General features: G+C 40.8%; 1 protein-coding gene across 2 annotated transcripts in view; it reads right to left on the bottom strand.

Annotated features, from left to right (window-relative positions):
* The window catches only part of LOC135508415 (unconventional myosin-VI-like), a 116,843-nt gene extending 94,012 nt beyond the window's left edge, over window positions 1-22,831 (bottom strand). For both annotated transcript variants that reach the window (XM_064928577.1, XM_064928576.1), the window contains exons 1-2: window positions 22,689-22,831; window positions 448-595 (exon numbers count right to left, since the gene is read on the bottom strand). In XM_064928577.1, coding sequence (XP_064784649.1) covers window positions 448-564 — 117 coding nt within the window. In that variant the 5' untranslated portion in view covers window positions 565-595; window positions 22,689-22,831. The remainder of the gene's footprint in view (window positions 1-447; window positions 596-22,688) is intronic.
* Window positions 22,832-23,413: the final 582 nt, after the last annotated feature.

Genomic DNA, 23,413 nt, shown 5'->3' with positions numbered 1-23,413 from the left:
ACTTAAATCTTTTGTCTTGATTCAGGTCTTTCTGAAAGGGGAACCTTCATGGCTGCAGTGTGCCAGCCAATAATCTAACCCACACTGGCACCAAATGTTCAGAGGTTAGCATTACAATATATATTATGTTATTCAGCTACTGACCCAATGATAGCTCTGGAACGTGTGTGGGGAGAGAGAGAGCAAAATGAATGTTGTGTGATGAGTAAGTTATAATACAAAACATAAAACAGACACTCATTCCATGGAGGGCAGAGTCGAGTGTGTCGGTTTTTGATATTTCCTTTAAATTGGAGTCCAACTATGACCTAGATGAGTTCATAACTAATCAATGACCTTTAATGATCAATCAAATACAAGGGAGGAGAGAGGGGGAAAAAAGCAGGCACTCTGCCGTCCATGGAATGGGATTGACACGTGTTCTAAACTGTGCCGAGTCTGACTGACCTTGCCCTTGTGGTTGAGTGGTTCGATGGCGAGGGTGTCAGCTCCGATATCCACAATCATGCCCAGCTGGAACCCATCGGTGGGGTGGGGAGCCCACACTGGCTTACCATCCTCCATGGCTAACCACAGCTACCTGGTGGGCTCTGCACTACATGAAGAGAAGAGTCAGGAAATAGAAGTCTTATAACATGTATGCCAACAACAAAATACTGAGTTTTCCATTGTGGGTAGGATCCCTGATCGAATAAATATGCTATGTTCCATACTTCCTCCAGATAAACAAGAAGCCTATAAACACAATTGTATGAATGACAAAATTCATCCAACCATGTGAGTACGTGCAACCCTAGTGTGTGCATTGCTTTCCATTATCTTGTTATTCCCTTCATGAATGACTGATCCTGTAAATGAGGATTTTTCATTGGGAAAGGACAGGACCTACACATCTCTCCAAAATGAGGATTTTCCATTGGGAAAGGACAGGACCTACACATCTCTCCAAAATGAAGATTTTCCATTGGGAAAGGACAGGACCTACACATCTCTCCAAAATGAGGATTTTCCATTGGGAAAGGACAGGACCTACACATCTCTCCAAAATGAGGATTTTCCATTGGGAAAGGACAGGACCTACACATCTCTCCAAAATGAGGATTTGCCAATGGGAGAGGACAGGAGTAGGGTTGAATATTTTCCTGGTGTTTTAAAAATGTTCCATCCCAACACTATATTTCTACTCTCCTTGTTAATCCGGTATTTCCTGCAAAAATTAGAAGTCTCATTCTAAAGCATATAAATGTCTAGATTTGATTCGAGATTTGAAATTAAATACTGATGCAAAATTAGCCCTACAATAAAATACATTGTATGAGCCCTACAATAAAATAAATGTTATGTACCTAAGACCAAAAAAATCCAAAACTATGTTATACAACACATAGCCTTCGATATAAAAAGTACCAGTCAAAGGTTTGGACTCCTATTCATTCAAGGATTTTTCTTTACTTTTACTATTTTCTTAATTGTAGAATAACAGCGAAGACATCAAAACTATGAAATAACACATAAGAAATCATGTAGTAACCAAAAAAAGTGGTTCTTCAAAGTAGCTACCCTTTGCCTTGATAAAAGCTTTGCACACTGTTGGCATTCTCTCAACCAGCTTCACCTGGAATGCTTTTTCAACAGTCTTGAAGGAGTTCACACATATGCGGAGCACTTGTTGGCTGCTTTTCCTTCCCTCTGCAGTTCAACACATCCCAAACTGTTTCAATTGGGTTGAGGTCGGGTGATTGTGGAGGCCAGGTCATCTGATGCAGCACTCCATCACTCTCCTTCCTTGTGAAATAGCCCTTACACAGCCTGGAGGTGTGTTGGGTCATTGTCCTGTTGAAAAACAAATTGATAGTCCCACTAAGCACACCCCAAATTGGATTGCGTATCGCTGCAGAATGCTGTTGTAGCCATGCTCATTAAGTGTGCTTTGAATTCTAAATAAATTCTTGACAATATCACCAGCAAAGCACCCCCACACGATCACACCTCCGCCTCCATGCTTCATGGTGGGAACCACCCATGCGGAGATCATCCATTTACCTGCTCTGCGTCTCACAAAGACACAGTTGATGGAATCGTCAGACAGATTTCCTCCAATCTAATATCCATTGCCCGTGGTTCTTGGCCCAAGCAAGTCTCTTCTTATTATGGGTGTCCTTTAGTAGAGGTTTCCTTGCAGCAATCCGACCATAAAGGCCTGATTCATGTAGTCTGCAGCAGAGGAAACGCTGGGTCTTCCTTTCCTGTGACGGTCCTCATGAGAGCCAGTTTCATCATGATGGTTTTTGAGACTGCACTTGAAGAAACTTTCAAAGATCTTGACATTTTCCGGATTGACTGACCTTCATGTCTTAAAGTCATGATGGACTGTCGTTTCTCGTTGCTTATTTGAGCTGTTCTTGCCATAATATGGACTTGGTGTTTTACTAAATAGGGCTATCTTCTGTATACCACCCCTACATTCTCACAACACAACTATATTGGCTCAAAACGCATTAAGTAAAAGAAATGCCACAAATGAACTTTTAACAAAGCACACCTGTTAATTGAAATAGAATCCAAGTGACTACATCATGAAAATGGTTGAGAGAATGCCAGGAGTGTGCAAAGCTGTCATGGCAAAGGGTGGCTACTTTGAAGAACCTCAAATATAAAATGTTTTGATTTGTTTAACCCTTTGTCTACTACATGATTCCATGTGTTATTTCATAGTTTAGATGACTTCACTATTATTCTACAATATAGAAAATAGTACAAATAAAGAAAACACCTTGAATGAGTAGGTGTCCAAACTTTTGACTGGTACTATGTATATTTGTTTATTTTAAGGCACACGAGACACCCGTCTGATTCACGCTCAGTGAATTAAATCAATTGAGGAGCCTGAGTCTAATCCATTGCGGAGGCCATGTGGATGGCAGAGTCCAAGAAGGGGAGTGTGGCTAAAATGCACGTCTCCCTCCGGAATGCGCTCTCTCCCACCAATTTGTGCACATTCATTGTTTCAGAACTTCATTGTGTGAATTGTTTGCCTTGATTATTAGTCTATCAATTCGCCATTACATGTATCACCAGAACTAGCCTACATTTAGCTTGAATTCCTATACATTTCTCATCTACAATGTTTGTTTGGTAATTTCTGTTAATCCATTCAATATATTATTATTCCAGTATTTTACCACTGTCACTATCAGAGTGGACACGTTGTTTGCAGAGCACACAACCTATGCTACACTTCTGAGAAACAAGTTTTGGTTAATTTTTTTAATTTACGAGTTTTGTAAGTGCAGTCATTTTCTTTTGTTTGGAGCGCTACTGTCAATTATGAGTTAGGAGGCGCACCTGATTACACATAGAAGTAGGCCTATAGGATACCTGGCCTGCGTGCAAATGTAGGCATATAAATGTGCCCATTTGTGGATCTGGGAGTATTCCTGATTGGCTCAACGCACCACCACTAATGACCTGTGGAGCTTCTCAAAATAATGTTGTTTTCTTCACCTCAAACCGCAAGCAAACAAAGTCCGTTTTTACATCCATTGAGGAGGACAATCTATCCTCAATGTATTTGAAAAATATTTCCAGCTCTCTCCCTTTCAATAACCAGTCAGCATGAGAGAAAAATGGAACGCTCTAATCCAGTGGAAGCATCATAAAATAGGCCTACCTGATGAGCTCTCATCCCTTGTGCAAAATAGCCTACAGCTGTGTCTGTCCTAAACTCACTGGTGCTGGAAACTGAGGACCAAGAATATTTTATACAACGCAAGTTCACTAGTGCTAGCTTTCGGCCGGACGCAAGTTGATACAATGTTTAAAGTTTGGCTACACATGGCCAGTCTGCAACAATGTGATAGGATATTTGTTGGCTTTATGTAGATTATTTTTACATAGTCGGCAATGGCAATAGAAGTTAAACCTTAAAAGTATCATTTAGATTTGGATAGAATTTTGATTAACCACATGTCAATGATTGAGATACGAAGACGTTATTAAATATTAAACTGCTCCATGAAAATGTGCATATGAAAACCATAACTGGCACGCAGATCGGTAGAAATGGGAAGATAAATTAGCATTCCACATGAGAAAGGTTGCCGACTCCTCATGGAGCCTATTACCGGCAAGTAATGGAGAGTAATGGCAGAATCTGCAAAAGCAAGCAGGATGGTTGGGTCAGGTTTGACACTTGTGGTTATCATGATCTCTTGCTCCCTCTTGAGTAATTTGTGTCTTATTTCATCAAACAGCATCAGACAATATATTTGATTTTCTTAAAAGACACAGGGTGAGTCTATATATGGAAAAATAAACATTTAAAAGTTTTAACCATTCAATTAAATCGAAAGAACCAACGACTTTCGGTCTACACATATACACACACATACATATATATACACACATACATATATATACACATACATATATATACATACACACACACACACACACACACACAGTGGGGCAAAAAATGATTTAGTCAGATACCTATTGTGCAAGTTCTCCCACTTAAAAGATGAGAGAGGCCTGTAATTTTCATCATAGGTACACTTCAACTATGACAGACAAAATGAGAAGAAAAAAAATCCAGAAAATCACATTGTAGGATTTTTAACGAATTTATTTGCAAATTATGGTGGAAAATAACTATTTGGTCAATAACAAAAGTTTCTCAATACTTTGTATACACTTTGTTGGCAATGGCAGAGGTCAACCGTTTTCTGTAAGTCTTCACGAGGTTTTCACACACTGTTGCTGGTATTTTGGCCCATTCCTCCATGCATATCTCCTCCAGAGCAGTGATCTTTTGGGGCTGTTGCTGGGCAACACGGACTTCCATTGAAAATCTCCCTCCAAAGATTTTCTATGGGGTTGAGATATGGAGACTGGCTAGGCCACTCCAGGACCTTGAAATGCTTCTTACGAAGCCACTCCTTCGTTGCCCGGACGGTGTGTTTGGGATCATTGTCATAATAAAAGGTTTTGAATGATTTAATTAAAGATATTGTCATAATGCTAATTTCACCAATGAGCCAATGATTGACAAGGAACATTTTTATTTATTTATTTTACCTTTATTTAACTAGGCAAGTCAGTTAAGAACATATACTTATTTTCAATGACGGCCTAGGAACAGTGGATTAACTGCCAGTTCAGGGGCAGAACGACAGATTTGTACCTTGTCAGCTCGGGGGTTTGAATTTACAACCTTCAGGTTACTAGCCCAACACTCTAACCACTAGGCTACCCTGCCGCTAACGAACCCCACCACTTAGTATAAAAGCAACATGCAAGAATTTCAAAGATTTTTACAGAGTTACGGTTCATTTTAGGAAATCAGTCAATTGAAATACATTCATACTCATGCTGAAACATGAGTTGATGGCGGCAGATGAATGGCATGACAATGAAGAATCCTGCAGTCAGCATGCCAATTGCACGCTCCGTCAAAACGTGTGACATCTGTGGCATTGTGTTGTGTGACAAAACTGCATATTTTAGAGTGGCCTTTTACTGTCCCAAGCACAAGGTGCAACTGTGTAATGATTAAGGCTGCAACGGGTCGGAAACTTTCCAGTTAACTCTGGAATTGTCCTGTAAATTTTCCATGGGAAGTTAAGTACTAGAATTTGGGGAATTTTGCTTAAATTCGTCAAAAAAGCTAGCTTATAGCAGTTGACCTTTTTTGTGAGATACATAAAGCAATTCTAGGTCTTCTGGCATATTTTGGTTAAACTATCCCCAATTTAATGGAATTGCACCCCTCTGCATGCACAGTGCATTCTTCCATCACATTTACAGCCGATTCTCAAGATCTTGCACACTAATTTGATGCTACTGAGCCCACACTACGAAACTGTCTGAGCCAAGGACTACATGCTTTCTGGTAAGTTTTGATTACAATACTGGGTGGGTGAATATATTTTATATGACATACATCATTTTTGTTAACTAGTAAATAGTAGCCTACAGCAAAGTGTGTTTAAATTATTTCTAACAATTTATGCTAGTTATTTTTGCTAAGATGTGGGTTTTAGCTTGCTTGAGCCTAACTGGGGAGTGTTAATTCATCTGTTTCCATACATGTTTAATTTTAAAACATGTATCTTACAAAATGAGTTGTTTAACTGCTTAACTATTTACCTGTACATGGAATTGTATTTGTTGTTTTTTTAACTCCTTTTGTTTCTAATCTTTACAGGAAAAAGCCACGGGCACTGATGTGTGAAGACATTTCACTGCAGCTAATGTAGAATGAAAAGCAGTGTACATTTGCAAATACTGTGCCAAATCATATGTGTGGAATACAACAAAGGTGTAAAAAAATAATCTAGCCAAGTGCATAAAGTTCCCTCAGCACTCACGTCTGACAAAAGTCCCTCTACTTCTATTTGAGGTGAAAATGATGAATCAGACACCTTATCGATAGCAACAGCTCATGGCCCTCCTGAAATCAGAAGTGTTTTTTATTCAATGGAGGAACGTAGTCAGAGAAATGCCAATGAATGTCTTGCTCGACCTGTGTATGCAACTGGTTCACCTCTGTTGCTCACCGGCAATGTGCATTGGAAGAGATTTCTGAATGTACACCCATACACCCAGCATACACCCCACCAACCAGATATGCTTTATCTACTCATTTGCTGGATGCAGAGTTCAACAGAGTTCAAGTGCAAGTCAAGCAAATTATAGGGAACGCAGACTGTATTGCAATCATCTCTGATTGGTGTTCGAATGTTCGTGGGTAAGGAATAATTAACTACATCGTCTGCACCCCTCAACCAGTATTCTACAAGAGCACAGACACAAGGAACAACATACACACCGGTCTCTACATTGCAGATGAGCTGTAGGCAGTGACCTTGGACCACAGAAGGTATTTGCACTGGTGACAAACAATGCTGTGAACATGATGGTGGCTTGGTCTAGCCTTTTGTGACTAGGGGGCAGTATTTTCATTTCTGGAAAAATAACGTTCCCGTAGTAAACAGGATATTTTGTCAGGACAAGATGCTAGAATATGCATATCATTGACAGCTTAGGATAGAAAAAACTAAAGTTTCCAAAACTGTAAAAAATATTGTCTGTGAGTATAACAGAACTGATATTGCAGGCGAAAGCCTGAGAAAAATCCAACCCGGAAGTGCCTCATGTTTTGAAAGCGCTGCGTTCCAATGCGTCCCTATTGAGCAATGAATGGGCTATCAACCAGATTACTTTTTTTCCCTATTCCCCAAGGTGTCTACAGCATTGTGATGTAGTTTTACGCATTTATGTTGAAGAATACCCGTAAGCGGCTACATTGCGCAACTGGTCACCTGATGGCTCCCAGAGTGATTCTCGCGTAAAATACAGAGGTAGCCATTATTCCAATCGGTCCTACTGAAAAACCAATTGTCCCGGTGGATATATTAATCGAATAGATATTTGAAAAACACCCTGAGGATTGATTATAAACAACGTTTGCCATGTTTCTGTCGATATTGTGGAGCTAATTTGGAATATTTTTCACGTTTTCGTGACTGCAATTTATGGGCAATTTCTCAGCCAAACGTGAAGAACAAATCAAATCAAATTTATTTGTCACATACCCATGGTTAGCAGATGTTAATGCGAGTGTAGCGAAATGCTTGTGCTTCTAGTTCCGACAATGCAGTAATAACCAACAAGTAATCTAACTAACAATTCCTAAACTACTGTCTTATACACAGTGTAAGGGGATAAAGAATATGTACATAAGGATATATGAATGAGTGATGGTACAGAGCAGCATAGGCAAGATACAGTAGATGGTATCGAGTACAGTATATACATATGAGATGAGTATGTAAACAAAGTGGCATAGTTAAAGTGGCTAGTGATACATGTATTACATAAGGATGTAGTCGATGATATAGAGTACAGTATATACGTATGCATATGAGATGAATAATGTAGGGTAAGTAACATTATATAAGGTAGCATTGTTTAAAGTGGCTAGTGATTTATTTACATCATTTCCCATCAATTCCCATTATTAAAGTGGCTGGAGTTGAGTCAGTGTCGTGTGTTGGCAGCAGCCACTCAATGTTAGTGGTGGCTGTTAACAGTCTGATGGCCTTGAGATAGAAGCTGTTTTTCAGTCTCTCGGTCCCAGCTTTGATGCACCTGTACTGACCTCGCCTTCTGGATGATAGCGGGGTGAACAGACAGTGGCTCGGGTGGTTGATGTCCCTTTTCTGTAACATCGGGTGGTGATGCAGGTGTCTGTGTGAGACCTCACCACCCTCTGGGACTTACAATACCAGGCGGTCAGGATGTTTGTCTGTGATGCTTTTGTGACAAGCCAAATTTCTTCAGCCTCCTGAGGTTGAGCGAACTTAAAACAGTTTGCTGTGATGTGTATGCCGAGGAACTTAAAACTTGCTCTCTCTCCACTACTGTTCCATCGATGTGGATAGGGGGTGTTCCCTCTGCTGTTTCCTGAAGTCCACAATCATCTCCTTAGTTTTGTTGACGTTGAGTGTGAGGTTATTTTCCTGACACCACACTCCGAGGGCCCTCACCTCCTCCCTGTAGGCCGTCTCGTCGTTGTTGGTAATCAAGCCTACCACTGTTGTGTCGTCCGCAAACTTGATGATTGAGTTGGAGGCGTGCGTGGCCACGCAGTCGTGGGTGAACAGGGAGTACAGGAGAGGGCTCAGAACCCTTGTGGGGCCCCAGTGTTGAGGATCAGCGGGGAGGAGATGTTGTTACCTACCCTCACCACCTGGGGGCGGCCCGTCAGGAAGTCCAGTACCCAGTTGCACGGGGCGGGGTCGAGACCCAGGGTCTCGAGCTTGATGACGAGCTTGGAGGGTACTATGGTGTTGAATGCCGAGCTGTAGTCGATGAACAGCATTCTCACATAGGTATTCCTCTTGTCCAGATGGGTTAGAGCAGTGTGCAGTGTGGTTGAGATTGCATCGTCTGTGGACCTATTTGGGCGGTAAGCAAATTGGAGTGGGTCTAGGGTGTCATGTAGGGTGGAGGTGATATGGTCCTTGACTAGTCTCTCAAAGCACTTCATGATGACGGAAGTGAGTGCTATGGTGCGGTAGTCGTTTAGCTCAGTTACCTTAGCTTTCTTGGGAACAGGAACAATGGTGGCCCTCTTGAAGCATGTGGGAACAGCAGACTGGTATAGGGATTGATTGAATATGTCCGTAAACACACCAGCCAGCTGGTCTGCGCACGCTCTGAGGGCGCGGCTGGGGAGCTATTTTGCCTACAAAAATAATATTTTTGGAAAAAAGGAACATTGGCTATCTAACTGGGAGTCTCGTGTGTGAAAACATCCGAAGCTCATCAAAGGTAAATTATTTAATCTGCTGCTAGCTGGACAAAATGCTATTCTAGGCTATTGATAAACTTACACAAATGCTTGTCTAGCTTCGGCTGTAAAGCATATTTTGAAAATCTGAGATGACAGGTTGATTAACAAAAGGCTAAGCTGTGTCTCAATATATTCCACTTTTGATTTTCATGAATAGGAATATTTTTTAGGAATATTTATGTCCGTTGCGTTATGCTAATTCGTGTCAGTCGATGATCACGCTCCCTCATGCGGGATGGGGAGTCATTCGAGGCTAGAGTGGAGGAGTCCTACCCTCACATCACACCCATTGGCTGTGCTGCTCATGCATTGAACTTGCTCCTCAAGGAAATCATGGAACTGAAAACAATTGAAACACTCTACAAAAGAGCCAAGGAAATTAGGTATGTTAGGTATGTGAAGGGTCAGCAAGTTATAGCAGCAATCTACCTCACCAAGTAAAGTGAGAAGAATAAGAGCACCATTGAAGCTGCCCAGCAACACCTTTTGGGGTGGTGTTGTCATCATGTTTGACAGTCTTCTGGAGGGGAAGGAGTCTCTCCAAGAAATGGCCATATCACAGTCTGCCGATATGGACAGACCCATCTCTTTTTATGTTTTTTATTTAACTAGGCAAGTTAGTTAAGAACAAATTCTTATTTACAATGATGGCCTACCGGAGAACAGTGGGTTAACTGCCCTGTTCAGAGGGATCATCCTGGACAATGTATTTTGGGAGAGAGTGTTAAGCAGCCTGAAACTTTAGCAGTAGCCATTGCATGGATTGACGGAGACGATGCCACCCTGTCTGATGTTCAGACTCTGCTTGCCACTTGCCAGATGTAAGAGAAGAAATCCATACTGCCCTGCCCACTTCACCATTGGTCCAAACAGAGGAACCTGCAGTTCTGAAATACATCAAAAAGTGTGAAGACTGCCTGAAGCCCATACATGCCACAGCGTACATGTTGGACCCCAAGTATGCCGGCAAGAACATTCGGTCTGGTGCAGAGATCAACAAGGCCTATGGTGTCATCACTACCATGTCTCACCACGTTGGCCTGGATGAGGGCAAGGTTTTTGGCAGTCTGGCGAAGTACACTTCCAAGCAAGGGCTTTGAGATGGAGATGCAATATGGCAGTCGTGCCAACAAATCTTAGCCACCTGGTGGAAGGGACTTTGTGGGTCAGATGCTCTTTCCCCTGTTACCTCCATCATCTTCCAAATTCCACGAACATCAGCCGCCTCAGAGCACAACTGGTGCTTGTTTGGGAGCACATACACCAAAGCAGGCAACAGGCTGACCAATTTAAGAGTTGAAAAATTGGTGTCCATACGGGCAAATTTGACACTTTTTGAGCCTGACAACGAGCCATCCTCAACAGGGTTGGAAAGTGACAGTGAATATGAGGCCTCAGAGTCTGATGTTCAAGAGGTGGACATTGAAGAGGTCCAGGGAGAAGACATGGAAGCCTGAGAGGAAGACAATCAAAGCTTTATTTTCTAGACCATCATTTTACAGATGTTGAAAACGTTTTTGGGAGATGCGATGGCTCATTGGGGTTCATTCAATATTCCCTTTTGTTGTTCAGTGAAATCATTCTTCATGTGAAGAGTCAACTCATTTTTAAAAAACTATTTAGTTACAAATTGAACTTTAATTATTTCCATTGAAATTATTTAATAATTGCAATTATGTCTACTTATGATAAGGTAAAAGCTTTGTTTCTGTCTCCATATGATATGGTAAATATATCCAATGCAAAAAACATCTACATTTAAATGATATTAATATTAATTTGCATATATTTCCGTTAATTCCCACAGAAAGTTTCCACCTCCGAATATTCCCCAAAATGACGCTAGCGTCCCACCTGGCCAACATCCAGTGAAATTACCGAGCTCCAAATTCAAAAACAGAAATACTCATAATAAAAACACACAAGTGTTATACATCAGTTTAAAGATTAACTTCTTGTTAATTCAACCACAGTGTCAGATTTCAAAAAGGCTTTACGGCAAAAGCATACCATGCGATTATCGGAGAACAGCGCCCAGTAGACAAATCATTACAAACAGTTACCAGCCAAGTAGAGGAGTTACACAAGTCAGAATTAGAGATAAAATTAATCACTTACCTTTGATGATCTTCATATGGCTGCACTCACAAGACTCCAATTGACTCAATAAATGTTTGTTTTGTTCGATAAAGTCCCTGTTTATATCCAAAAACCTCAGTTTTGTTCAGTAATCCACAGGCTCAAACGCAGTCACAACAGGCAGACGAAAAATCCAAATAGAAAGTTCATAGAAGCATTTCAAACTATGTTTATAATCAATCCTCTGGTTGTTTTTAGCCTAAATAGTCGATAATATTTCAACCGGACAATAACGCTGTCAATATAAAAGGTAAACAAGAAAGGCGCACTCTCTGTCATGAAAAAGCTCTGGGACACTGTAGGGTCCACTCATTCAGAGTGGTCTTACTCCCTATTTTTCAGAATACAAGCCTGAAACAATTTCTAAAGACTGTTCTAAAGACTATCTAATGGAAGCCATAGGAAGTGCAATTTGAGTCCTAAGTCAAAGGATACTGTAATGGCATTCGATAGAAAACTACAAACATTTTAAAAATCCCACTTCCTGGATGGATTTCTCTCAGGTTTTCGCCTGCCAAATCAGTTCTGTTATACTCGGACATTATTTTAACAGTTTTGGAAACTTTAGAGTGTTTTCTATCCAAATCGACCCATTATATGCATATCCTAGCTTCTGGGCCTGAGTAGCAGGCAGTTTACTTTGGGAACGCTTTTCATCCGGAAGTGAAAATAGTGCCCCCTACCCTAGTGAGGTATGATATGCCACACCTGAAATAAGCTACATACTTTGTACTCTTTAAAGATTGACAAAACTGAAATCAAATGTTATTGGTCCCATTTTTTAGCCACAAGCAGACTTCAACATCAAACAGTACAGTAGAGGAGCATTTTGTATGAATCAATTATTGTTACTTAAAAAAATGGGCACAATGTTTTAAATTCAGAGATGCTACGCTATAGCATTATAACATCTATATAATCAGTGCATAATTTTGTGTTCTTTGCTTATGCCATATTGATAGTGTCTGTTACACCAAAGTAACATACACTGCTTATCAAATTAATCATCACAACAAACCAGCCACCTAATACAGGTCCCATGTGGTTAGCTTCAACTCGAACATGTAATCCTCTTATGGCTCCTAAGCCCCAACGGAAGTGAGATATTTGTGAAGACTGTTGAAGTGTAATAAGGTGTGGTCAGCAGTCAGGCCTTGAAAATAAAAAACAGTCTGAGGAGAGATGCACAGACAAAGACACCAGTGCGGTCATGGAGGAGACCAGGGTTCAAAGGTTAAGTTGTGTTTCCTGGAACACACATGCCTCCTGCCTACTTCTAGCTTCCTGTTCCCTCTATAGAAGAGAGGATATGGAAAATACATTGGGATATCTGCTCTGCTGCAGTCTGACCGGATGTAGGGAGGAGTAAGGTGGTGCCGGGTGTGTCAGTGGCCAAGCAAGCATTACAACCTAAAGGAGCCCATACACGGCTCGTTAGAGAACTCTTTTTTTTTTTTTTTGAGGGGCATACAAGCAAAATCTGTTATTGTACAGAACAGAGAGCATTCATTAAGCACAATATGAATTAGCCTAGCGCAGCGTTTCCCAAACTCTAGGGGTGGACGTTTTGGTTTTGGCCCTAGCACTACACAGCTGATTCACAACAAAGCTTAATGAGGTCATTATTTGAATCAGAGGTGTAGTGCTAGGGCAAAAACCAAGACCTGCACACCCTTGCGGTCCCCAGAACAGAGTTTGGTAAATGCTGGCCTGGTGCATGAGGACATAGGTCTCCAAGCGTAAATATTTTGATGGTTCTAGACGCAGACTGCTGTTGATAAAAAGCCAGAATTATGCCACTTCAATCTTTTTGTGATGCTTATTTTATGGTAAGTGAAGCATCATGGCATGCACATTTAGTTCAACCTACTCCCTAGCTTTGTCCAACAGCCATTGGCTGAAACTAGCTACCTCTATTATGTCTAATACATTTAAAGTGTACACATGCATAATTCTTGCCTGACAGCTTTAATCACGTTGACATTATACGGATGGATATTTAGTCAAATTTTGGAGCATTTATCAATCCAATACTAGCTATATTTACCAAATAACAGCAGGTAGGCTCGAGCTAGATAATATTACCTTTAGCCCTGAACTATCACTAAAACAGCCCAATAATAACCTAGCTATACAAATGGCAGGCATTAGCTATACAGCTAGCGTCTGTAGTTAGAAAGCAAGCTATAGCATTGTGAGAGACGTTAGGTCGGTTTATACTTGGTCTAACGACATGTCTGTAGACAATTAGAAAACGACACGTATCGCTAGTCAAAACATTTAATTTTTACTCTGTTGAAATGTCTTTAGACAGTCTCTGCAACTGTCAGTTTCCTTGTTGCACAGACATGAAATAACTTAACGTCTCTGCGACTGTCGCAACTAGAGAATGACTAATAACCCGAGCCGCTATAAAGTCGGGGAAATATTGCTCTGCACTTGCTCTCCTTGTCAGATATGACATTTTCTACTAAGCTATAAATGTGCATTGCCTTTGAGCTAGTTCTCATAGTAGCTTCAGAAAGTGATATGAGTGATGGAGAGAGATGTGAGGAGAACTGAAAAGGAACAGAGTTACGGCCTCACTCTATCCAATCATTGCAGTAAGCAAGATACAACGCGCCCAGTTTTACAAAGCACCCAGTTCTTGACAGATAGTTGAATAAGCCAATCGAATCTTCCTGGCAGCTGAAAAATATACACTGAACAAAAATATAAAAACGCAACATGAAGTGCCCCATGTTTCATGAGGTCAATAAATAAATAAAAATGTTCTATAGGACAAAAATCATATTTTTCTCAAAGTTTGTGCACATCCCTATTAGTAAGCATTTCTCCTTTGACAAGATCCACCTCCATCCACCTCGGGTGTGGCATATGAAGAAGCGGTTAAAAATCATTAACATTACAAAGGTGCATCTTATGCTGGGGAAAATAAAAGGGCACTTTAAAATGTGCAGCTTTGTCACACTACACAATGCCACAGATGTCTCAAGTTGAGGGAGCAAATGGCATACTGACTACAGGGCTGTCGCCAGAGAATGTAACGTTTATTTCTCTACCATAAGCTGCCTCAAATATAATCCTTTAGTGGGGAAAAAATATTTCTGATTGGCTGGGCCTGGCTCCCCAGTGGATGCACCCATGCCCAGTAATGTAAAATCCATAGATTAGGGCTTAATGCAATTAAGTTGACTGATTTCCTTATATGAACTCAAACAGTAATATCTAACAAATTATTTCATTTTGCTTTTATATATTTTTGTCCAGTATATATATATTATATACACATACATACACACACTCGAAAAATATAGTTTCAGAAGCATCCGTGATCAGAAATCATGACGATGATAATGTTATATTCTCAAACTAACAGCAGTGCCTATATGATGTCCTTCCACACAGTCATGACATGCTGGGAGTGATGCTTCTATGCAAATATTGATAAAAATATTGTACATAGTATATTCATATGTATATATTCTTATTCCATTACTTTACTTAGATGTGTCTATTGGGTAGTTCTTGTGGAATTTTTAGATTACATAGGTATTAGGTATTGCTGCACTGTCGGAACTAGAAGCACAAGCACTGCCCTACACTCGCAATAACCATGTGTATGTGACCAATAAAATTGTATTTGATTTTTTAAATAAGTCCCAAATCTGTAGCACCACAGACAACTATGCCATCTTAAAATGTACCCAGTTTCTCAAGAGATTTACCACTCAAATAAAATTATTACCACTATGTTATGTAGTTAGATTACTTCGTTTTTACCCAAATGTATTGTTTGATTTTAAAATGTGTGCATTAATGCATTCATGGGTTTCTGGGGAAATGTCAAAATGTTCTAATTCAATGATATTGAATATAATAATTTTAGAGGCCCCCCCTAAAAAATCCATATCTGCCGTGGTTAATGGGCTGCTACAGCAACAAGACCAAATCCATCTGTGGTGAGACGGTGCAGGAGTTCTAAAATGTTCAGATAGAATTACCTACTTTTATTCCGACACACTCATAACATTAGTTATTTTCTGTAAACTCACCATCATTACCTTGTAAATAATGATACAAACTGGAAACCACATATCATGAGGCCACATTTATTGCAGCTGAGGATTTTAACAGAGCAGATTTGAGGAAAACGCTATTGAAGTTCTATCAACACATTGACTGTAGTAATCGCTCTGGAAAAACACTGGATCACTGCTACTTCCCCTTTCGAGAGGCCAACAAAGCCCTCCCACGCCCTGCCTTTGGCAAATCAGACCACGACCCCATTTTGCTCCTCCCTACCTATAGAAAGAAACTCAAACAGGAAGTACCCATGCTAAGGTCTATTCAACGCTGGTTTGACCAATTGGAATCCATGCTTCAAGATTGTTTTGATCACGCGACCTGGGATATCCTGTTTGGGATAGGGGGCAGCATTTTTCACTTTTGGATGAATAGCGTGCCCAGAGTGAAATGCCTCTTACTCAGTCCCAGATGCTAATATATGCATATTATTATTAGTATTGGATAGAAAACACTGAAGTTTCTAAAACTGTTTGAATGAGGTCTGTGAGTATAACAGAACTCATGTATGTGGCAGGTGAAAACCTGAGAAAAATCCACCAGGAAGTGGGAAATCTGAGGTTTGTAGTTTTTCAAAGCTTGGCGTACCGAATACACAGTGTCTATGGGGACACGTTGCACTTCCTAAGGCTTCCACTAGATGTCAACCGTCTTTAGATACATGTTTCAGGTTTCTGCTATAAAGGAGGGGGGAATGGGAGCTGAATGAGTCATGGGTCTGGCATAGTGACTCAGGCTCGAGACGCGCAGTCCCGACAGAATTAGCTCTCGTTCCAGGGCTTTTCTACAGACAATGGAATTCTCCGGTTGGAACCTTATTGATGATTTATGTTAAAAACATCCTAAAGATTGATTCCATATATCGTTTGACTTGTTTCCATGACCTGTAATGGAACTTGAGTTTGTTTGGACGTAGTGCTCGCGCCTCATGAAGATGGATTACTGGGCTGAACACGCTAACAACAAGTGGCTATATGATAAATGATGGACTTTATGGAACAAATCAGTCATTTATTGTCGAACTGGGATTCCTGGGAGTGCATTCTGATGAAGATCATCAAAGTTAAGTGAATATTTATAATGTTATTTCTAACTTCTGTTGACTCCAACATGGCGGATATTTCTTTGGCTGGATTGGGTTCTGAGCGCCGTACTCAGATAATGCTTTTTCCGTAAAGTTTTTTTTTTTAATCTGACACAGCGGTTGCATAAACCAGTAGTCCATCTTTAATTCTGTGAATAACACTTGTATCTTTTATCAATGTTTATTATGAGTATTTCTGGGATTTGATGTGGCTATCTGCAAAATCACCGGATGTTTTGGAATCAAAACATTACTGCATGTAAACGCGCCAATGTAAACTGAGATTTTTGCATATAAATATGCACATTATCGAACAAAAAATACATGTATTGTGTAACCTGATTTTCTATGAGTGTCATCTGATGAAGATCAAAGGTTAGTGATTAATTTAATCTATATTTCTGCTTTTTGTGACTCCTATCTTTGGCTGGAAAAATGGCTGTGTGTTTTTTTGACTTGGCTCTGACCTAACATAATCATATGTTGTGCTTTCGCTGTAAAACCTTTTTGAAATCGGACACGATGGGTAGATTAACAAGAAGTTTCTTTCATTTGCTGTATTGGACTTGTTAATGTGTGATAATTACATATTTAAAAAATATATTTTTGAATTGTGCGCGCTGCACTGCCTTTTCAGCAGAATGTTGTCGAGGGGTTCCGCTAGCGGAACGCCTGCCCAAGAAAGGGTATGTTACAGGTAGCCTCTGAGAATAACATTGACACGGATACGGTGACTGAGTTCATCAGGAAGTGTATAGGGGATGAGGTTCTGTGACTATTAAAATTAGAGGTCGACCGATTATTCGGAATGGCCGATTAATAATTAGGGCCGATTTCAAGTTTTCATAACAGTCGGAAATCTGTATTTTTCGGGGCTGATTTTCCTATTTTTTATTTATTTTTTTTACACCTCTATATAACTTGGTTAGTCTGTTAAGAACACATTCTTATTTTCATTGATGGCCTAGAAACGGTGGGTTAACTGCCTCGTTCAGGGGCAGAATGACAGATTTTCACCTTGTCACCTCGGGGGTTCCAATCTTGCAACCTTACAGTTAACTAGTCCAACACAATAACGACCTGCCTCTCTCTCTCGTTGCACTCCACAAGGAGACTGCCTGTTACCTTGGCTTACTGCATTTGCGTAAGTTGCTAGCTAGCATTAAACTTATCTTATAAAAAACAATCATAATCACTAGTTAACTCCACATTGTTAATGATATTACTAGACATTATCTAGCGTGTCCTGCGTTGCATAAAATCTGACTGAGCATACAAACATACAAGTATCGAAGTATCTGACTGAGCGGTGGTAGGCAGAAGCAGGCTTGTAAACATTCATTCAAACAGCACTCTCGTGCGTTTTGCCAGCAGCTCTTCATTGTGCGTCAAGCATTGCGCTGTTTATGACTTCAAGCCTATCAACTCCCGAGATGAGGCTGGTGTAACCGAAGTGAAATGGCTGGCTAGTTAGCGCGCACTACTCGCTCTGAGCCTTGGCGTGGTTGTTTCCCTTGCTTTGCTTGGGTAACGCTGCTTCGATGTGGTGGCTGTTGTCATTGTGTTGCTGGTTCAAGCCAAGGGAGGAGTGAGGAGAGGGACGGAAGCTATACTTTTACACTGGCAATACTAAAGTGACTATAAGAACATCCCATAGTCAACGGTTAATTAAATATAAATGGTATAGAGGGAAATAGTCCTATAATTCCTATAATAACTACAACCTAAAACTTCTTACCTGGGAATTTTAAAACTCATGTTAAAAGGAACCACCAGCTTTCATATGTTCTCATGTTCTGAGCAAGGAACTGAAACGTTAGCACATATTGCACTTTTACTTTCTTCTCCAACACTTTGTTTTTGCATTATTTAAACCAAATTGAACATGTTTCATTATTTACTTGAGGCTAAATAGATTTTATTGATGTTAAAATAGTTAAAATAAGTGTTCATTCAGTATTGTTGTAATTGTCATTATTACAAATACATTAAAAATAAAAATATATATTTAAAAAAACGGCAGATTAATCAGTATCAGCTTTATTTGGTCCTCCAATAATCGGTATCGGTGTTGAAAAATCATAATCGGTCGACCTCTAATTAAAACCTACCCAAACCAGAAACCATGGATATATTGCAGCATTCACAGAAAACTGTGGAGCACACCACATTTAACAATGACAAAGTGACTGGGGATATGGTTAAATACAAACAGTGTAGTTATTCCCTCCGTAAGGCAATCAAAATTGGCAAAAACGTCTGTACAGAGACAAAGTGGAGTCGCAATTCATCCGCTCAGACAAGACGTATGTGGCAGCGTCTACAGACAATCACGGACTACAAAGGAAAAACCAGACATGTCGCAAACAACGACTTCTTGCTCCCAGACAAGTTAAACACCTTCTTTGCCCACTTTGAGAAAAACAGTGCCCCCGACGCAGCCCAATTCCAAGGACTGTGGGCTCTTGTTCTCCGTGGCCAACGTATGACATTTCAACGTGTTAACCCTCACAGGGCTGCCGGCTCAGAGCATGTGCAGACCAGCTGGCTGGAGTGTTTACGGACATATTCAATCTCTCCCTATCCCAGTCTGCGGTCCCCACATGCTTCAATATGTCCACCATTGTTTCTGTACCCAAGAAAGCAAAGGTAACGGAACTAAATGACTTTCGCCCCGTAGCACTCACTTATGGGATCTTGAAGTGCCTTGAGAGGCTAGTTAAGGATCAAATTACCTGAACCTTACCGGACACCCTAGACTCACTAATTTTCTCACCGCCCCAACAAATGATGCCAGCACACTACATTCATTGACTACAGCTCAACCTTCAACACCATAGTACCCTCCACGCTCAACATTAAGCACGGGACCCTGGGTCTGAACCCTGCCCTATGCAACTGGGTCTTGGACTTCCTGATGGGCCACCCCCAGGTGGTGAAGGTAGGAAACATCACCTCTCCGTTGATCCTCAGACCCCTCATGTATTCCCTTTTCACCATGATTGTGTGGCCACGCACGCCTCCAAATCAATCATCAAGTTTGCAGATGACACAACAGTAGTAGGCCTGATTACCAAAAATGACAAGACAGCCTACAGGAAGGTGGTGAGGGCCCTGGCGGAATGGTGCCGGGAAAATAATGTCTCCCTTAACGTCAACAAAATGAAAGATCTGATCGTGGACTTCAGGAAACAGCAGAGGGAGCACACCCTTGTCCACATCGACGGGACCGCAGTGGAGAAGGTGGAAACCTTCAAGTTTCTTGGCGTACACATCACTGACCATACGAAATGGTCAACCCACACAGAAAGTGTGGTGAAGTCGGCACAACAGCGCCTCTTCAACCTCAGGAGGCTGAAGAAATTTGGCTTGGCCCCTAAAGACCCTCAAACTTTTACAGATGCATAATTGAGAGCATCCTGTCGGGAAGTATCACCGCCTTGTATGGCAACTGCACCTCCCACAACCGCAGGGCTCTCCAGAGGGTGGTGTGGTCTGCCCAACGCATCACCAGGGGCACAATGCCTGCCCTACAGGACACCTACAGCACCCGATGTCACAGGAAGCCAAAAAAGATCAAGGACATCAACCACCACACTATCATCCAGAAGGCGAGGTCAGTACAGGTGCATCAAAGCTGGGACAGAGAGACTGAAAATCAGCTTCTAGCTCAAGGACATCAGACTGTTAAATGGCCATCACTAGCAGGCTCCCACCCGGTTACTCATCCCTGCAACTTAGAGGCTGACATTTCAAGCTTGGCACACGTGTATTTGGGGAGTTTCTCCCATTCTTCTCTGCGGATCCTCTCAAGCTCTGTCAGGTTGGATGGGAAGAGTTGCTACACAGCCATTTTCAAGTCTCTCCAGAGATGTTCGATCCGGTTCAAGTCCGGGCTCTGGCTGGGCCACTCAAGGACATTGAGACTTGCTTCAACATAGGGATGGTACCAGGTTTCCTCCAGACGTGATGCTTGGCATTCAGGCCAAATAATTCAATCTTGGTTTCAACAAGAACGGAGAATCTTGTTTCTCATGGTCTGAGAGTCTTTAGATGCCTTTTGGCAAACTCCAAGCAGGCTGTCCTTTGCCTTTCAGTGAGGAGGCTTCCGTCTAGCCACTATCATAAAGGCCTGATTGGTGGAGTGCGCAGAGATGATTGCCTTTTTTGAATGTTTAGGCTCTGACATGCAATGTCAACTGTGGGATCTTATATAGATGGCTGTGTGCCTTTCCAAATGATGTCCAATCAATTGAATTTACCACAGGTGGACTCCAATTAAGTTGTAGAGACATCTAAAGGATGATCAATGGAAACAGGATGCACCTGAGCTCGAGTCTCATAGCAAATGTCGAGTCTCATAGCAAAGGGTCTGAATACTTATGTAAATAAGTTATGTCCTTTATTTTTAATACATTTGCAAAAAAAAATCTAAAAACCTGTTTCGCTTTGTCATTATGGGGTAGTGTGAGAAGATTGAAGAGGGGGGGGGGGACTATTAAATCCATTTTAAAGTAAGGTTGTAAAGTAACAAAATGTGGAAAAAGTCAAGGGGTCTGAATACTTTCCGAAGGCACTGTACATAGACATGGAATCACTGGCCACTTTAATAAATGGAACACTAGTCCCTTTAATAATGTTTACATAGTTTATACATATGAGATGAGTAAAGCAGTATTATATTGTACATTTCTCGTCTTAATATTTATATTTCTTAATTACATTCCTTTACTTTTAGATGTGTGTATTGTTGTGAATTGTTAAACACTACTGCACTGCTGGAGCTAGGAACATAACCATTTTGCTGCACCCACAATAACATCTGCTAAATGTGTATGTGACCAATAACATTTGATTTGTTGTGGGTTTATTTTCCTGTTATAATGAATAAAAAGTATCTAAAGTTATGACATTGTCAGCTATACTCGTCATTATTTGAACTGGCTAACCAGTTAGCATCGACCCAAAACATTGCTTAGAAAGTTACTTTTAGTTGCCTGGCTTGCAAGGTTAACATTTACTAAATTCACTTTTAAATGGATGGGTTTATTTGTGTTAAAATAAAAATATCCACTTAGAGGAAAAAAATGTAATCTGCTTTTAATAAAGTCGTACAATTTCATGCGAGTATGTTTAGGGAAAACATCCCCCCACCCTCCAATGGGGCAAAAAAGGGTCATACATCAAAACCTCATCATAGCGAGAATATTCAGTGAGATGTGCAATGTCATTTGGTTCCGATATTTGATTTATTTAAAATAAGATACCTACACTTTAGCTTTTAGGAGTCAATCACTCAAATTTCTAAATAAAATGCACTTTGACCCATAAAAGGGGGAGATTTGCCCTGACAGTAGGGCAAAACACACCCTTTCTATTTCATTAATTAATTCTGCCCACCTATCTCTCTTAAAAATATGTTTGCCTAAGGATAGCCAGTACACACACCATACCAAACGTTGCTTATTTCTGTCAGTAAATAGACCAGGGATCTCCATCCCTGTTCCTGGAGAGCAACCTTCCTGGATGTTTCGCTCCAACCCCAGTCATAACTAACCTATTTCAATTTATCATCCAGCTAATTATTAGAATCGGGTGCTCTAGATTAAGGTTGGAGCGAAAAACCTACAGGACGTTCGTCTTCAGGAACAGGATTGGAGAGCGCGGAAAGACATTTTCCCCAAGTTATCCTACTGTATGGTATTTGGAGCACCGACAAAGTGTGATCTCGACCGACAATAGAATGAAAGTTGTCGCGGTGACATCATGAACAAACGTTACCGACATGTCACTAGACCAACTGTAATTTGTTTTAGCCTATGCAAAGCAAAATACAAATGAATGCATATTGTATCACTATTTCGACTAATAGTTGCTGTAGCTAGCGATCTCTCACTGTTAGCTAACTGTGTTCGCTCCATCATAATAGCTAGCCCCCCTCCCAGCTAGCCACGCGCTAACAAGTGCAGCATACTAGTTAGCTAAATGGTTTGCAAGAGATCTAAAAAGTGAGGGACTTACAACAATGTATCTCTCAAATGTTACGTCTGTGTTCTTGATGTGGCTCAACGAAAACGGGTTCAATTTCCCGCATACAGAATATCCTTGAGACAATATCCGATCTTTTTCTCTTGGTACTCCGTCCAGCACTTAAGCACAGCAGCAGGCAGCCTCCCCAGAGCGGAGCAGACTTCAGTCCAGACCAGCTGGGAGGCAGAGATGACGTCACTGGGAACGAACTTTCCACGTGCAGGTGCAGCCATGTACAGTAACAACCATCGTCATTCTGCTCATCATACCTGTAGCATTAAAAAGGTTATATTAGTTATATTAGTTGTAACATGACTTGATAGTATTTGAATACGAATGCAGATTGATGATTATCTATATTGAAGGATATTTATTTACACTTGATAACAAAAAAGTCATGCATATCATTGTTTAATGTTTATATAGGATTGCTTTTAAATTATTTTATGCTTCCCCTTTTCACCAGATGAGGATGGAACTAAAGCACTGAGGACAGATGAGACTGCAGCAAATTGGCATACAACACCAATGGTTACACACCTTTATTGAAACATGCGAACTTCAGACCCATAAATATTTGAGGCTAGTCATTTAAAACTTTATGAAGACATCCTATCCCCCATTGAAAGTCAACACTGGGTTTGTAAATCTAATTTGGACAGCTGATACCCATTGTATCACATTTCCCATAGGTAGAACGCGTGTAAACATGACAT

Source organism: Oncorhynchus masou, chromosome 21 (assembly GCF_036934945.1).
Source record: "Oncorhynchus masou masou isolate Uvic2021 chromosome 21, UVic_Omas_1.1, whole genome shotgun sequence".
NCBI lineage: Eukaryota > Metazoa > Chordata > Actinopteri > Salmoniformes > Salmonidae > Oncorhynchus > Oncorhynchus masou.
This window is presented reverse-complemented; position numbering and strand designations above follow the sequence as displayed.